This window comes from Canis lupus, chromosome 14 (genome assembly GCF_011100685.1).
Source record: "Canis lupus familiaris isolate Mischka breed German Shepherd chromosome 14, alternate assembly UU_Cfam_GSD_1.0, whole genome shotgun sequence".
Classification (NCBI taxonomy): Eukaryota; Metazoa; Chordata; class Mammalia; order Carnivora; family Canidae; genus Canis; species Canis lupus.
In genome coordinates, this window is record NC_049235.1 from 45,537,567 (window position 1) to 45,555,150 (window position 17,584).

At 36.2% G+C, this 17,584-nt stretch overlaps 1 protein-coding gene across 15 annotated transcripts in view; it reads left to right on the forward strand.

Annotated features, from left to right (window-relative positions):
* Positions 1-17,584, forward strand: part of BBS9 (Bardet-Biedl syndrome 9) — a 432,261-nt gene that overhangs the window by 247,800 nt on the left and 166,877 nt on the right. The window contains exon 21 of one of the 15 annotated variants that reach the window (XM_038557308.1): positions 10,007-10,153. The exons of the other annotated variants lie outside the window; for them this stretch is intronic. Within the exon in view, the coding sequence (XP_038413236.1) occupies positions 10,007-10,138 (132 nt within the window). The 3' untranslated portion in view covers positions 10,139-10,153. Of the gene's footprint in view, positions 1-10,006; positions 10,154-17,584 lie in introns of those variants that run through there. 15 annotated transcript variants of the gene reach the window in all.

Sequence of the window (17,584 nt, forward strand, 5' to 3'; positions counted from 1 at the left end):
TGTAACCCATTCTTCCTTTTTTCCCTCTGCACACTTGTCTCATCAGAAAACTACTTTTCTACTTTATTCTCTCATTTTCCATTTCATTTATCTGTCCCCTTTATATTGTGTTTAAAAACCTGCATATATGAACTCTATTAACAAATTTTTAAGCATACAGAATAGTTTTGTTGACAGTATGCACATTGTGGTACAGAATATCTCCAGAATTTTTCATTTTGCATGACTGAAATTCTACCCACTGCACCGGACCTCCCTTTTCTACCCCCTTCTGCTTCTACTCTTGGCACCCACCATTTTACTTTCTGCTTCTATGAGTTTGATTACTTTAGATGTCTCATATAAGTGGAATCATTTAGTATTTTTTCTTCTGTGATTCGCTTATTTCACTTAACATAATGTCCTCAAAGTTCATCCAGTTTTCACAAATGGCAGAATTTCCTTCTTTTTAATATAACATATGTTACATCATATAATACTATTACTATATATTATATACATATTTATACATATATACATACAATAATACTATATATTATATGCATATTTACATATATTATATACAACCCCCCCCCCACATTTTTTTTAATTCCTCTGTTCACAGACATTTAGATTGTTTCCATATCTTGGGTACTGTGAATAATGCTGCAATGAAAATGGGAGTGCAGATATCTCTTTGAAATAATGATTTTGGTTCTTTTGGATAAATACTCAAGAGTGGGACTGCTGGATCATATTGTAGTTTTATTTTAAATCTTTTGAGGAGCCTCTATACTGTTTTCCATAATGGCTATACCATTTTTCATGCAACTAATAGTGTACAAGTGTTCCAGTTTCTCTACATCCTTGCCAACATTGATTTTTTTTTATAATGGCCCTCCTGATAGGTATTTATTATCAGATTGTAGGAGTTCTTTGTATCTTTTGAATATAGCCCCTTATTTATATATGTAATATGTAAATATTTTTTTCCATTCCGTAGATTGCCTTTCACTCTGTTGATTATTTCCTTTGCTATGTGGAAGCTTCTTCATTTGATATAGTCCTATTTTTGCTTTTGTTACCTATGCTATTGGTGTCCTATCCAGTAACTCACTGCCAGGTCCAATGTTATGAGAGATAATACATTGACTCTGTAGATCACTTTGGGTAGTATGGATATTTTGACAGTATTAAGTCTTTCACTCTATGAACATGGAATATCTTTACAATTATTTGTCTTTCATTATCCTTTCACTTTTAATATGGTTTTTGCCCCTGTTGCTGTTGCCTCTGACCTTCTGATTGCCAAATCCATTAAATATTATTTTGGTTATAATATTACAGAGTCTTTTAAAAATTTATATTTATTTATTTGAGAGAGAGTGTGAATGAGAGAGCACGAGCAGGGGGAGGGGCAGAGAGAGAGAAAAAGAGAATCCCAAGCAGACTTCCCACTAAGTGTGGAGTGCCACTCAGGGCTTGTTCTCAAGACACTCATGACCTGAGCTGAAATCAAGGGTCAGGAGCTCAATTGGCTGAGCCACCCAGGCACCCCTCTACCATGTTTAATTTTGTCATCCAATCATAACTTTTTTGAAAGCTTCCTTGGCTGTCTTAATGTATAACCATTCTTAAAACTGTTTTTTGCTGTCTTCATAGACTACTTTTCCTTCTACCTTTAAATGTTGATGTATACCATTGACCTACTGCTCTTCTCTCTTAACATGCTATGTCCAGATTATTTCCATATGATTCATATATTCCTTATGGGACATTTTGGTGTTTACTCATGTTTAAAATCCTATGTTAGGCACTGTGAGGGGATAGGTGATAAAAATTAACCAAAAATATCTCTACTTACTTCCATATTCAATTAATATATATTTCAACTAGGATATCCCATCTCATCATACAAAAAATATGTTCATAACCCATTTAATTAATTGCATACACCACTGAGGGATCATGACTCATTGAGAAACATTGAGGATAGAGTAGAAAACAGGTCTGAAGACTGAGCCTAGTGGTCCTTCAATGTTTAAAGCCCATTAGGGATTGCTCATCCCTGAAGTAACTGGTCTAGACAAAAAATACTATTTAAAATTATTTTAGTTACTGTAAAATAATATATAATCTGACTTCTTTTTTTCCATTGGATTTTAGGGTACTATTTTCTCTTTCTTTCTTTTCCTGATTTGTAATAGCCCTGCTGATTTCTAATTTACTAGTTCTAGAGGTTTAGCAGGTTACCAAGTTTGTTTAATATATATATTAAGAACAGCGAGTGCTAAGCAGAGGCCTAAACTTCTTATTAGTGTTTTATGTAAATTTGTTTTAGGACATGGGTTTTATTTATGAATCTATTTTGGGACTTCAGGCATATTCTGCTTTTACTGTCTTCACTAACCCCTCATAAATTCTTTTTTTTTTTTTAAGGTTTTCTTAAGTAATCTCTATACCTAACGTGGGGCTCAAACTTACAACCCCAAGATCGAGAGATTTTTTGGGTGAAGTGATACAGAGAGTGCCTTTGACATTTGTACCATTTAGGTAGTTCAGAACATCATATTTAAAAGAAGACTTGTGTTGGCACATTTTTAATTTAGAAAAGAAGATAAAATTATGTAGGAGGTTAAATTTGGGTTGTGCACATGTAGAAGTGAACCACAGAAGAATTTAGAATTTTCTTTTTTCCCCACCTCATATACCTCAAGTATAATGCAGGCCCTATGTATACATAAGGGAATAATTAAATACAGAAATGGAGCCTACTTGTTAGCCAGAAAGGATGCCTGGAACATGTGGATAAGCTTGGATATTTGTCTAATGTTAATTGGAATATTGGTTTTCAGTTGAAGATGCCAAATCTTCAGAAAAGTAATTGGATTTAGCTTCCTATTTAGCAAACTACTTCAAATCCCTGAAGTATCCCACATCCGAAACTAATTTTTCTTGATTGTATCAAGTTTAGTCATGAACAGAACAAGGGTTGACATAGTTTTTTAATATTTAAAATATTTCTTGACAAGGTTTCAACACTCTTGCTTGTCCACAAACCTTGTTAGGTTCACTAACGACAGATGAAATCTTAGGTTCTATGGAACCAGTTTTACAACTTTGCAAAACTTTCTTCTTAAAATAAGCGAATTTATCCCTTTTTCCTATACATTTAGGTTTAAACTCAAGTTTTAATCAGATTTCAAGAAACAACACAAAAATGGTATATCTCTTACTGCTTTTTATATAAATGTATATGTGTGCTTAATATAGCTCCTTTAGATTCAGCCTAGGAAATGTATTTTGTGGTGATTCTTAAGTCTTGAAAGTGTTATCCAGACTACAAATGTTTAATGTGTGTCAAAATATTTTAAAATAGTTTAAAAAACTTAAGAAAGAATAGGATATTTTATTGAAATTCAGGGATTAAAAGATTAAGATATTACTCTATCAAATATTTATTGAGCAACTATTTATCAATTTCTTTGTGATTGGAAAAGTTATATAAAACTGTTTATGATATGACTGATAACTGCAAGGAACATGACTTTCCTATAGTGATGATAATTATAAAGATAGACAAATATTACCTTTTAGTCTGGTCTTCTGCCATTGAAGATGATAAATATTCAAAAAGATACAGTGGTCCTTAAGTAAACTGTGAGCAGATATGTCATATATAATTTTTTAGTAAAATGTTTTAGATGAAGATCATTGTACTTGATGTTAACAGTGACTAATAGGAGCTATAATAACAATAGATTATTTTAATTTTTTTGTACTAGGACCCATCTTGTTAGAAAAAATTTGTAGCCATACTTCTATGTCATTTTTCTTACAGGACCTCAAAGTTATTTAGCAGACAAGTACTGTACATTTCAGTTGAAGTGGATTTTTCATCTGGTTTTAGTCTGTTTCCCGGATAAAAATAACTACCAGATCTAATGTTTACTCTTGTGCCCCATTGCCTAGCACAGAGCCTGGTGTGGCACATAGTAGGGCACAACACATTATTTTTTGAACTTGATGGTCCTGCCCCAATGGTAGTTAGTTAGCATTTCTTCAGGGAGCTTCTGAAGGCATGCCTTATGTCTCTGCCAAAAATTTCCTCTGGGACCGGGATATTATTTTGCTAATGAGATATGTACTTTACAACTTACATATTTAGACCTAACTCATTCCCACTCCTGGAGTTGAACAGTCATTGCAGGTACTATGGGCAATGCTTCTAATCCTCCTTTGCTATGATTATGTTTTAACTATTGAGTTGTTTGAGAACTCTGTTTTGTCACTGTGGAATTTTTATGATCTCTTTGTACTTAGAAAGCAATTATCATCTTGGAACAAAATAGGCTCTATCATCTTTCTGGTGTTAAGTAATGAGTGTTTGAAAGGTTTATGCTGTATATCATTTGAGGTAAGTTATTTTTTACATTCCAATTAGGTTTTACAGTTCTTTTTTAAATGTGTTTTTCATGAGCCTGAATCATAGATTCTGATGAGGTACTTTATTTTACCAGATTTTCATTTCTAGCTTGATAGTGTTCTCCTTGATTTTGGCTTTTATTCTTAAAAGAAAAATTATTTACCATAAAGTCTTAAAAGCTGATGGCTGCAATGTTTAGTATAGTTTAATAGGGATGCTAGGAAATAATTGGTTACCTAGTACCTAGGAAAAGAGCCAGTTTTTCACTATGAATTAGTTCTTCTGGATTCCTCCTAGTCCACACTAGGTTATGAGCTAAATGACAGTTCCTTTAGCCTCCAATCAAGTACAGGTCCAGATACAATACAATATGTTTCAATAGTAAATGGAGGGAGAACCAGGCATTCCTATAACTCTCAGTGCCTGAGAAATCTTACAGGCTCACTTCTACTCTCAGCCATTATAACTTTCAGCTTTGTCAAGATGGAGAGTCCACTGGGACCATGAATGATGATTTAGTTAATCATTCCCTTAGTAAGATCTAGGCTGAGTTTAATTTTTTGTTTTGAATTTCTTTTTTTTTCTAAATAAAAATTTGTTTTCTTAGGAGAGACTTCTATAATAGTAATTACCAGCTCAAAGAACAGGGACATTTTAAGGCTATAATCTAAATGACCAGGTAATTGCTAATTTTGTGAGTAGATAGTGCCATCAGCAGCATAGAATGTGCAAGAGGGATTCTTTAATTTTTCCCTGACGGTATCTTCCCTAGTAGATACATCAGGATAACTATTTCACGAGCACCTTACAGGGAATCTGCAAAAGAATGTGTCTATATAGTCCTGTGCTAGACCATCCAGTCCAATTAAAGAGAACAAAGAGTTGCATATGGAAACACACAGGGAATACTGTCACAAATAGCTAAAGAGAGGGGCTGGCCATTGGCTCTTTGCTTACAGTGAATTAAAAACCAAACCAAACCCAGCGTAAGTGAACTATGAGCAGATGTGTCATATATAATTTTTTAGTTAAAATGTTTTAGATGAAGATCATTGTACTTGATGCTAAAAGTGACTAATAGGAGCTATAATAACTCAACAATAGATTATTTTGATTTTTTTGTACTAGGACCCATCTTGTTAGAAAAAATTTGTAGCCATGCTTCAATGTCATTTTCCTTCATGGACTAAGAAGGAGGCAGCGCATGAGTGCCCCTGCAGTCTTCCCTTATTTGGGATTTAGATCAGTTAGTAGGAATTTTTCTGATTGTTTCAGGCCTACAAATATCCCTGTTTGTTAGGCGAGACAGGAGAGAAAGGGGAAAATGACCTAAAAGGGGCAGGCAATGATTGGCTTTTGATTTGATTACATAGTGGAATGACTTTAAGTTATACCCACAAAGAAAACTTTTACAAAAATCTCTTTTAAAGCAATCAGAAATAATTTCATTTTATGTACCTTTTGAAAAAATTGTGTTAAATAGCATTATGGTGGAAAATTTGTAAAATTCAAACAAATGCAAAACACAAAAATTAAAATGAACGTAATTCCTTATGAACATTCTTTTTCTGTGTGTATACATTATTTTATTTTATTTTATTTAAAAAAATTTTTTTTTAGATTTATTTATTTATTCATTCAGAGAGAGAGAGAGGCAGAGAGAGAAGCGGGCTCCATGCAGGGAGCCTGACGTGGGACTCGATCCCGGGTCTCCAGGATCACGCCCTGGGCTGTAGGCGGCGCTAAACCGCTGCGCCACCGGGGCTGCCCATGTATACATTATTTTAAAAATTGGGAGGGCAGCCTGGGTGGCTCAGCGGTTTAGCACCGCCTTCAGCCCAGGGCCTGATCCTGGAGACCTGGGATGGAGTCCCAGGTCGGGCTCCCTGCATGGAGCTTGCTTCTCCCTCTGCCTATGTCTCTGCCTCTCTGTCTCTCTGTCTCTCTCTGTGTGTGTGTGTGTGTGTGTGTCTCTCATGAATAAAAAAATAAAATCTTTAAAAACAATTGGGATCATTGTATAAAAGATGTGCTTGTGGTCCTTTTTTAAAAATTTCATCTCAGGAATATTTTTCATGGTAGAAATGGTGTTTAAAGCATAGGACCCGCAGTCAAATTCCCTCTTTCTTAGTGGTTTTATATAGTTTGTCTCTGAGCCTTGTTGTGGCATCTTCTTTTACATGTGCTTTCTGAACTCCTGGGTCTAGTCCACAATGCTGTCTTAAACTTTTATCGAGAGTAGTATACTAACCCCCCATAAGTCTCTTATTTTCTACTAGTTTTTCTTTTCAAATGTATACTTGTTCAGTTCCATTTTGGCACATAATGGGCTAAAAGAGTCTTTTGAGGACTGTTCTGTGACATTAACACAATTTATGGTATTGTCTCTTTGGGGAAATTCCTTCTATGAGTTTAAATACCCTACCAATAAACACACTTTTGGAATGTTATAATTAATTTAAGTTGTATACTTCCCGTTTTTAGGATTTCATATTCCTATATTTATGGCATTGCAGTTGGCCTTAGTCATCTAGCTCAACCTTCTATTGGGTATAGAAACTCTTCTAATGCACTCTGAGATTGCACTAGCAAATAATATTCATCTCCTATGCCAATTCTGAACAGTTGGTGGTGGCTGCCTAAAATGCTGACTTGAGAAGGATTCTGAGGTTTTATTCAGGCTCTAAGGCAAATGTTTCCATAACTGTTTAGCAGAGTCAGTCAAAGGGGTGGGGATTGGGAGTGTTTTAGTATATGCCTGACTATAAGAAAGATTTTCTGGCTGAACTGGGTTTTCACTGTCAACCCTTAGAAAAAAAGTCTCAGTATTTTCTCTTTCTGATGGCCAATCTTTCATTCAGCCAGGTTATTTAGAAACTTAACAAAAGGATTAAAGGACAGAAAAGGGAGCATGTAATGAAGAGGAGTGGAAATAGTGTTTCTGCTTACCTGTGTTCACTGTTTGAGCTTGGCCACTTTCTTTAGTTGACGGAGACTATCTGTGGCATATACAGCTACTAGGTTCTAGGTCCTGTAAAGGCAGGGGCCCTTTCTTTCTGTCTTGTTCACTCTGTCAAGCACACTGCCTGGCCTATGGTAGGTAACTCTAAATTGATAGAGTGAATAAATGAATATTGCCCCTGACATCTTTGCAGGAAACTTAAGATTAGCTCTTAGTGCTCTTGAAAGTTATACAGTTTTGGTTCCTCTAGTGCCTAAAGTAGGTTTTTTCATTACAGATGGGTCAGCAGAAGGATGATGGATAGATTTTCACCCTTGATTATGAAGACTAAGAATTGATCATGTCCCCGACCCTCTCCCTTGGGAGACAGAGTATGTGGCCAGTGTGTCACAGTCCCTTCTTGCAGTGCAATTCTGAGGCTTGGGCACATAGTCCATACCTCTTTTGTCAAGCTTTGGAGCTAGGTCATGGAGGTCTTTTCACAGTTGAAACCATTTTTGCTCAATTAATTGGATGAAAACAAAGGCTGGCCCCATGCCCTATGGTTATTGCTTTACAGTCAAGAGGCACAGATTGAATTCCAGGCTCCCCAGGTCCAGGACCGGAATGCTGTGGTGGTTCTGCCCCTGTGGAGAGAGCTGGGTTTAAAAGGATCTTGTAGCCACCTTTCTGGTTGACTTAATAGGGGAGAAGGTAACCCTGTAGGAGAAGCTTTTCCCAGTCTAGGGAAGTATTTAGAAGAAATTCTGGGAACATGTTAACAAAATTCCTTAGAGGTTTTTGATCTTTTCCTCTCTTTTAAAAAGAAACAACAAACAAAACATGCCAATCAGATGGCAGAGTCCAGAGTCTTTCATGTTACAATGTGTCCATTTACTACAGCATTTAGTAGGCCAATAATGCCTTTAGCTTGAAGTAGTTAACAAGCATACCTTGCAGTGTTACTTTTATTTTTTGCTCCCTGTAGCACTTAGCAAAATCCCATTATGCAATTGGGTATTATTAAATGTTAAAAAGTTAATTTGTTCTGCATTCCATTAAAATTGCACTTTTTTTTTTCATGCGTATTGGTCCTTACATCTTGTTTAAAACCTATAATTTAAGCTCCCACTGTAGTAAAGTCTTAAGTAACCTTTTGCCCTTGTTACCTTAATTATTTCAGGAGGATTGTGACAATGGGCTAACTTTTTGTTAGCTAATGAAAATATCTGTTATTTAAAAAGCAAAATGTGGACTTGGAATTTTAGTTAAAATTGTACATCAATAATGAAATAAAATGTACTTTTTATTAAGGAAAATAGAGTGTAAAAGTGTTGCTTGCTTTATTTTTGAAATAACCATGCTTTGGCTAAGGCCAAACAATTGATCAAACATTGATGGAAATGAGCAGCTTATTTTCACTTAAAGTACTTAAAATATTTGCTTTTTAAATGTAATCATTTTCCAAATAAAGTCATTGCCACCTTATATTAATATGCTTAGTGATTATAATACAGTAACAAAATTCTGTGAAACTAGATCCTAATGGTGATGTGGCAAAAATATCTTTCATTATTTGATTCCAAATATGTTAAATAATTTTGGGGGAGTAATTTGTAGGGAATAAATAAATAATTTTAGGGATTGAAATTTACTGAGACTGTGCTAAATATTTTTATAGCACTTGGTGTCTTATTTGGCTTCCTTTTATTTGATATACTAAACCACCAGGTTTAGAGAGAAAATTACTGACAATTGCAAGCTGTACTCAGCAGTTGAGAATCTCTGACATCTGAAGCCTTTATGATTAACTTGGGATTTTTTTAGCCTAGAGAATTTAGGTCCTATGTCCCCCCCCCTCCTCCAATAAAAGGAGGGGGTAGGCAGAGAAAGATATGAACAGATCCTGAGAATAATGGATTTTTGGAGTTTAAGAAAGTTTTAGAAATTATGTTTAGTTATGTCATTCACAAAAGAATAAGAAAAAGTCAGTAACTCGTAACTCTTCAACGTATCAGAGATGGGACAAGAACTGCAGCCTCTGAGGCAGTTTGGTGGACTTGAAAGAGATTTTGGGTTGAAACAGACCTGAGTTTCAACCTTGACTTCACTGTTAACTACCTTTGTGACCATGGGCAGATTATTAAAACTCTCTGAGCCATAGTTTCCTCTTCTGTAAAATGGGGATAGTTTTCTGTTTTAGGGGCATTGAGTGATTTTATGAGATAATGGATTTGGAGGGCTGGTTCAGGTTTTGGCTCTTCTAAGTACTTAGTTGATGGGGCTCCTTTACCTTTACCAGGCTTGTGTTTCTTCCTACAACATAGGATTGTCTTAACAGCAGTTCATTTATGAAAAATAAGGTCCTGGTTGTTTTGGCTCTGAGGTCTAGGTTTGTTGCTGGCCCGGGACCAGACACTTGGGGGCACTAGTATACACTTGACTTTTGACCATGCCATTAGAAGATTTGGGCAGGGATCCAGTCCAAGGCTGTTCCACGCTTTTTGACTATGGCTTATGGACTCATGAATTTCTCCACTCTCATTTGATAATGCAGTAGAGAAATCTATAGAGAGGGAGATGATGCTGAGGAGGTTGCTTTTTCCCTTCTTCCTTCCTTCCCTTTCTCTCTCTCTCTCTCTTTTTCTTTTTTTCAATAGAAATGTTCCATGGAAACTTTTCCTGTGAACCCTCTTCAAGAGATTTATGCAGATTACAAAGTCAAAAGACGGGTCATCCCAGACTTTTCTTTCCAGGCAAAGAGGCCAAGACATAATTTTAGCAGGTATTAGTAAAAATTGAGAAGTATTTTGTGTATGCTGGGATTCTTGCCAACATCTGTGTTTGCAACTCCCAAGACAGGGCTAAGGTGAAAGTTTTTCCTTACTGCCCTCAGAAGATTGTTGAAACAAGCCTGCCACGGTTCTTTTCCATTGCATCTGTGTTACTGAGGCCTCTCTAGACAGTGTTTTGTGGAATCTCGGGCCAACACAAATTGATTTACTTTTCACCGAAAGAGCTTCATGCTGAATGTTGACTGCAGGTGTGTTTGAGGGAGGAAGAGATAAAAGACTAAAAATGAGGATTGGTAGATAGACAAAGCAGGTGTAAATCATTTGACTATTTCCCAACAAACTGCAAAACTGCTTTAATTTGATAAGATTTTCTTTCTTTTCTCTCTCCTTTTAAAAGGTTTTATTTATTTATTCATGAGAGAGGCACAGAGAGAGGCAGAGACATAGGCAGAGGGAGAAGCAGGCTCCCTGCAGGGAGCCCGATGAGGGACTCCATCTCAGGACTTCAGGATCATGACCTGAGCCAAAGACAGATGCTCAACCACTGAGCCACCCAGATGTCGTCCCCCCCCCCCTTTTTTTCTTTTTAATTTAACAAATGATTTCAAATAATGTGAGTCCAGTTAGGTACATCTAGGGAATTTATAAGATTAAAGATAGATCCTTGCATTTGTTTAAAAGAGTTGAGAAAAGATCTCTCTTAGAGGGTACAAAATAAACACTTAACAATGTTACCTCTAGGGCAGCTCCTGTAGCCCAGTAGTTTAGCCCTACCTTCAGCCCAGGGAGTGATCCTGGAGACCCGGAATCGAGTCCCACGTCAGGCTCCCTGCATGAAGCCTGCTTCTCCCTCTGTCTGTCTCTGCCCCCCGCCCCCTCGAATAAGTAAATAAAATCTTTAAAAAAAGTTACCTTTAACATATCATAATCAACTATTGTATCTATAGCCACTTATTGATATGTGAGCATGGTGACCCTTGGTATATATGTTTGTAAACTGTATCAATTTTATTAGATAAGGAACATTCTCATTTATCCATAGAAACTTCTGAACCTCCATGAAGATATTTTAAACCAGATATAGCAAAGATCTGAACACTTTTTATTGATCATTTTGTGCAGAACACTAGAGAATGTTCCAGCAGAGTGCAGCAAAAGCCAGTTATTGCAAAATACACTCTTGTCTTAGTCTGGACTGTGGAGACAGAGGAATTTCAAACTCAAAAAATGATGAAAACAAACAATAGAGATCCTTAAACAGTATCCTGCTCCCCCATCCTAAGTGTAGGCCCCAACCAAGAAAAACTTTCTCTAATTTACTCAACAATACTGATCCTGAAGAAAGGACATAGTGGTAGCTGAGGAAAACCATAAAAACATGGCCTAAAAGCATGGCCTAATTTTACTCCCTTTTTAAAAAATACAGATTTGGGGATCCCTGGGTGGCTCACCGGTTTAGTGCCTGCCTTGGCCCAGTGCCTGCCTTGGCTCAGCGGTTTAGTGCCTGCCTTGGCGTGATCCTGGAGCCCCGGGATCGAGTCCCACGTTGGGCTCCCGGCATGGAGCCTGCTTCTCTTTCTGCCTGTGTCTCTGCCCCTCTCTCTCTCTTTCTATGTCTATCATGAATAAATAAATAAAATCTTAAAAAATAATAAAAATAAAAAATAAAAAATGCAGCTTTTTTTTGTAGCTTTTTAGCCACCATTCCTACATATCAATTCTTTGTCAGAAATTATAGGTAAGTAAAGAGAAGGAAATGAAAATAAAAATTATCCTAATTCTGCCACCCAGGAAGAAAGCATATTCTGAATGTAGTATATATCCTTTCAGATTTTGAAAGTGTTGTATTGTGTGTAAATATAAGTAAAAAATAAAAATATATAAAAATAGGGTCATAAGGTACAAGCTGTTTGGAAAGTTCTTTTTTCCTTGTAAAAATAAATCATTAACATTCCATGTCAATATATATAGTTATAGCTTCTACAGCCTATAATAAGTACAATTACTCTAGCTGCTAATTTCAGTAACATTTGTATGGTTTGTTTCTGCCTTTCAAAAAATGTGACATTCTGTTTTATAGTAACATGTAAGTCATTCATTTCACTTTGTGAATAAATATTATTCTGATGCAGACCACTGTATATTTGATGTGTACCACAAAGAATAAATATTTACTATTGCAGATTAGCTGCTTTTTCTTTCTCTTGGTGATTTACTTTAAGAAGCTTCTCATTATAACCTCTAGGCCATTTTTAGAGTGATATTTTTTACTAGAATGTGATTACATAGTGATATAGTACCTTAAATTTGGTAAGTTTTAAGGTATTGGTTAAGTAGCAAAATAGATGCCCAACTTTTCTTGCTTCCTGTCTACCAAGTTCTTATTACTTTTGATTGTCCCACTTAAATTCCTACTTTAAAAGAAGAATATCTTATGTTCACAATATAGTTTTTCAAGAAGCATGAAAGATTGTATTTGGCTTAATGCAAAGAGAAAAGAGCTGATTACCAGAGAAAAAGAATGATCAAGTAAAAAAAATAACGAGTAAATGTGAACTATTCAGTTTATATATAAACACACCTATTTGAATTATGTCTATTCATATGAATATTTCTGAAGGAATCTGACTAGGAGAGAAGTCTGGGTGATCCGAGTCAAGGACCCTCCCATCACAAGCCAGTGCCACTTCCTCAACAGGTGAGGGCAGTGGTTGCAGTGAGTGCCTGGGATCCTGATACTTGCTGATGCAGTGAGATCAGCAAAATAGGGAGCAATAGCCAGGCTAGAGAGATTATGGAAGCCACTCACCAAGGGCCTGAGGGTTTAGCAGGCCTGGCTGTGGTATAAGACTGACTGCAAAAGTACAAGTGTGGATCTGGCTCCATTGCAGAGAACATCTGCCTCTGGTACTGGAGGTGGGATCAGCCCTGGGCCTGTAGGAACATAGAGGGAGAGGCATTCAGAGTCTGGGCTCATGGGCACACCCTGCTTCTGGTAGTTAGCAGGGACTAAGATTAAGGGGCTCTTTTATAGGGTATATGAAGAATATATAAACAGAGAAAACAAAAGAAAACAGCAGAGAAATATCTTGCATTATTTTAGCAACACAGTTCAAAGTGGGTAAGCTTCAAAAATTGTAGCTGTCCTGGGAAATAAGTTAAAGGGCTGGGGATAGTCACTTTACAAAAATGAGTATATCAGGACATTTAGAAACCATCTTTGGTTTGTGTTCTTACTTTAAAGCTGAAATGAAGCATTCTCCCAAGACTAGTAAGCCTCCTTTAAAAAAAATCTTGTAATTGGGGTAAGCAGGCACTAGGGGGCAGCCATGTCTTGGTTAAAATTTCATGTCTGCATATTTTCTCTGCTGGGAAGGTTAAAAGGACCACTTTCCTTTCTTTTTGAATTAAAGCAGATAAAATAAAAAGAAAGTCAATAAGTTTACAGAATTTAGAATTAATTTCTTGTCTTGGCATAACAGGTACATTCATTGACTTTTCAGCTGCTAAGTGGCATTTTTTTTTTTTTTTTGCTTCAGCCTCTAGCACGTCTGTCATTCTCTGACTTGACTTTACCTGATGATGACTTTCGTTTATCTAGAAAACTACACACATACACCATGAATATGTATTGTTTTTATTTTAAAATTCTATCTCTCTGATTTTGTGCTTGAAGAACAAGTGGTGATAGCCAGAGGAACGGAAGATAACTCCTTGGTTTATCGTTTCAAAAGAATAGAGAGAGGACTGCTCTGTTCTTCTAAAGAAGAGAACCTCCCCTTTTCCACAGTGCAGTTTTCTGCTGCCAGCTAGATGCTATTTGAAACGTACAGTGACAGTCTTTCAGTAGTTCTAAAATTTGCCTAGAGTTGGATCTAGAGGAGATATTTAGAAATACAGATTCCTGGGCCCTACTCTAGGTTCATTGGATTTTAAGGAAAAAGGAATGATTTTTAAAAGGTTCCTAGGTGATTCTATGCCAAGTCCAGGAAAATGCCTGGCAAGTTTTCTTCCTGTAGCTTGTGAGAACTGCACTTAGTGAGAGAATTCCTCAGAACTAGCTTCTCAAAAAGTTTAAAATATCAGAAACATGTATTTAGAAATATCTACAAATAGTACGTGCAATATGGAGTTAAGCAGAGATTTTAACATAATTTTGTAAAAAAATTTAGTCTATAGACCACATTTTAATGAAATTTCTTATTTGGGAGTTTCTTCTTCACACAAATAGCTATAAAGTATAAGATTTTTTTAATTTTGGAAATGGAAATTTAATTTCTTGCTTAGCTTTAGTTGCTATTCAAGGAAGATTTAGAATGCCAGAGTAATAGAAGTCCCTTTTTATAACTTGACTTAGAGATCTGATCACTCTGAGAGTAACATGTGCAAGTGGATATTCACCATCATGTTTTGTGAAAAACAAAATACCATTTATGCTGTATTTGGTATAAAATTAATATTTTATAAATGTTCATTAATGTCTCTTCTAAACTGTGAAGTAAGGGGGAAAATCACATTCCAATTTACAGACAGGAAACTGAATAATGAGGACAAGCCTTTATTGAAGGATGTTCTAACATACTGTAAACACACAACACCAGATTATTTTGATTTCCATGTCATTTTGTTATGCAGCATTCTGATAGAATTGGAGAAGTTCTCCTTTTGCCCCACCCCATGTCTAAACTTAGAGACTGGTTATAGGTCCTAGATCTTACTTACCCAGTAATTTATCATTAATTAAATCAAAGTATGATGATAATACAAACAGGCACTCTTTTGAGAGACAGTCAGGCCAGGTGATGGGTGTCTTATAAAAATGGGGAACTCAGTGGGAAAAATTAGAGAGGGAAACAAACCATGAGAGACTCCTAACTCTGGCAAACAAAGGATTGTGGAAAGGGAGGTTGGTGGAGGGATGGGGTAGCTGGGTGACAGGCATTGAGGAAGACACTTGGTGAGATGAGCACTGGGTGCTATACTATATGTTGGCAAATTGAGTTTAAATTAAAAAAAAAAAGAAATGGATGCCAGCTTGCCTGCCAGGTCTCCCCTCCTCCAAAGGCTCTGAATGAAAAGGTACTGTCATGAGGGCAGCTGGAAGAAGCAGGGCATTAGAAATCTCTTTTGGGACCTACACAAACTAACTTGACATCACCTTCACGTTGAAGTACCAAGCAGGCTTCACTGTATTTTATTTTAGTGCTGAGCTTCAGATAACTAAGCCAATGTCTTCTGCCACTTGCTCATAAGATGCAGCTTGACCTTTCAGTGGCAACCCTGTTAGGAGAGCAAGAACCGAAGAAAGCACAGATACTTAAACTTTGAATTAGTTCTTCTAAACAAATGGGGATCTAATTTTTTACATTAAAAGAAAACAAAAAGGAAGACTGGCTTTGAGTAACATTTATCAAATTTAGACTAAAATAAACTTAGAGGCTTATAAGGTTCAGTTTGTGGAGTAAAATATTGGCATGAGGAGAATGGAAACATTGCATGTAGGAAAGTGTACGGTAGTAGAATTAGAGAAGGAAAAATCACTAGTCATGACCCGATGTTACTGCAGCCACACCAGCTTACTTATAATAGGAATTCAGTGTGTTATAACAAAGAGGGTTTTGTAAATGCACCATGATAAAATGGCTAATACTTATAATTGCTGCTATTTTCTGAGCACTCACTGTGTGCCAGCTAGTGCTAAGTACTTATATTATCTCAATTATTTTTAAGGGTTCCTTTGCACAGAGGGACTCTACAGGGTGTTTTGCTTGTTTGTTTTCAATAATTTAATACTTTAAAAAGGTATTTCTTTATGTAAACATTTCTCTGTGGGATTTGGGATTTTAGGAAATAAATGGGAAAATATTAGCTAACCTTATATAAGAGAGAATGATGATATTGGGCACATGGTATAAACTCTCCCTAAAGTTCCCAAATTGTGATCCAACGAATATTCCTTTGGGAGATATTTATAGGTGTTTTGTGAAAAATGAGTTTTAAAACATTGCATTATATATCCTCCTGTTGGGGGTTCACTAAGTCACATTGGATTATTAGGCTCTGAGAAGTTCTGTTTTAAAGAAACTTAAAAAAAACCTGTCCTGTTTTTAATATTTCCCTAATTTATCTAAGCACAGAACACTGTGTGTTGGGATTGGGGGACAGGCGTAATCCACGTGTGCCTGGTTGGTGTTAGGAGACAATTCTGCATGGTGTATTATGTTTCTGCATGTCTTGTGATCAGAGAGAGGCACTGCCTGCTTTTGCTCTGGACTATCTTTTAAGGATGTTTTTACAAGGAATAGCCTTGGATGAGAGAGATAGTAGCTCCCTCCAGAGTAAGGCATAGGTTATTTATTGTGTAATATAATAAAGATAACTATTCCTTCCATGTGTACTTACTGATGATTATAAGGGATTCAGGTTCCCTGAGCTCTGGGTTCTTCTGCTGTAACCCAACTCACCACATGTATAGATATCACCTTGGCCTTTTTTGTATTGCTCGTGGGAATTTGGGCTCCAGAAACTAGCACAGATGCTGACATGCTGGCTCTTGCTGTTGTTTTAAGTAATAAAATTCTTGCCTGGGATTAGGAGTCTTGAATCTTCTGTACATATCCATAAAATGATGGCAGATTAATTTGTTAGTTTGTATATAGGGTAAAATCTTAGACCCTTCATGATTTTCCACAGTTAAGAAATATTGAAATATGTCCTTAAAGGTAAATGGGTCTACTTTTGGCTGAATAGACTGGGGTGGATTGGGGTGGAATGGCTGAGGGTAGGCTACGAGGAAAGTTAAAAAATAGTTTCAACAGCATATGTCTCTAAAGTGCAAGCACCTTCCTAATGTTCTAGAATATTGAATCTCCTTGCAATTTTGCTCCTCTGAGACAATTTACCACAGTTCTTGTTGCTCTTCTTTTAAATTTTATTTACTAGACACTATCATATTTTGCTACTGTTCTTTTGTTGTATTTTGTTTTTGCAGGTGTAGAATTTGTATTTGTATAATGAAACACAATTAGTGGTGGGTCGTTAATACTGCAGCCCTTAAAAAAAATACTGCAGCCCTTGTAGATTTAAGGAAATGAAGGAAATACACATTTATTGAGCACATATTGAATACCTGACCCTATGCCAGACATATTATGTGGGTTTTCTAATATAATCTTCCATATCATTCAGGATTTTGGTATTATTATATTCAATTTGTGTGTGAAAACATTTGGGGCTCTGTGAGGTGGTTGTTATAATTTTCAGAGCTAGCATTTATAGAGCATTTACTGAATACCAGCTCTTATGATAAGCATAGGATATTTTCTTATTTCATCCTCATATGAACCTGAAATAGTTATTATTATCTTATTTTATACATGAGGAAACTGAGGGCCATAGAAGAAGTAATCTCACCCCTGTCACATAATTAGCAGAGCTATGATA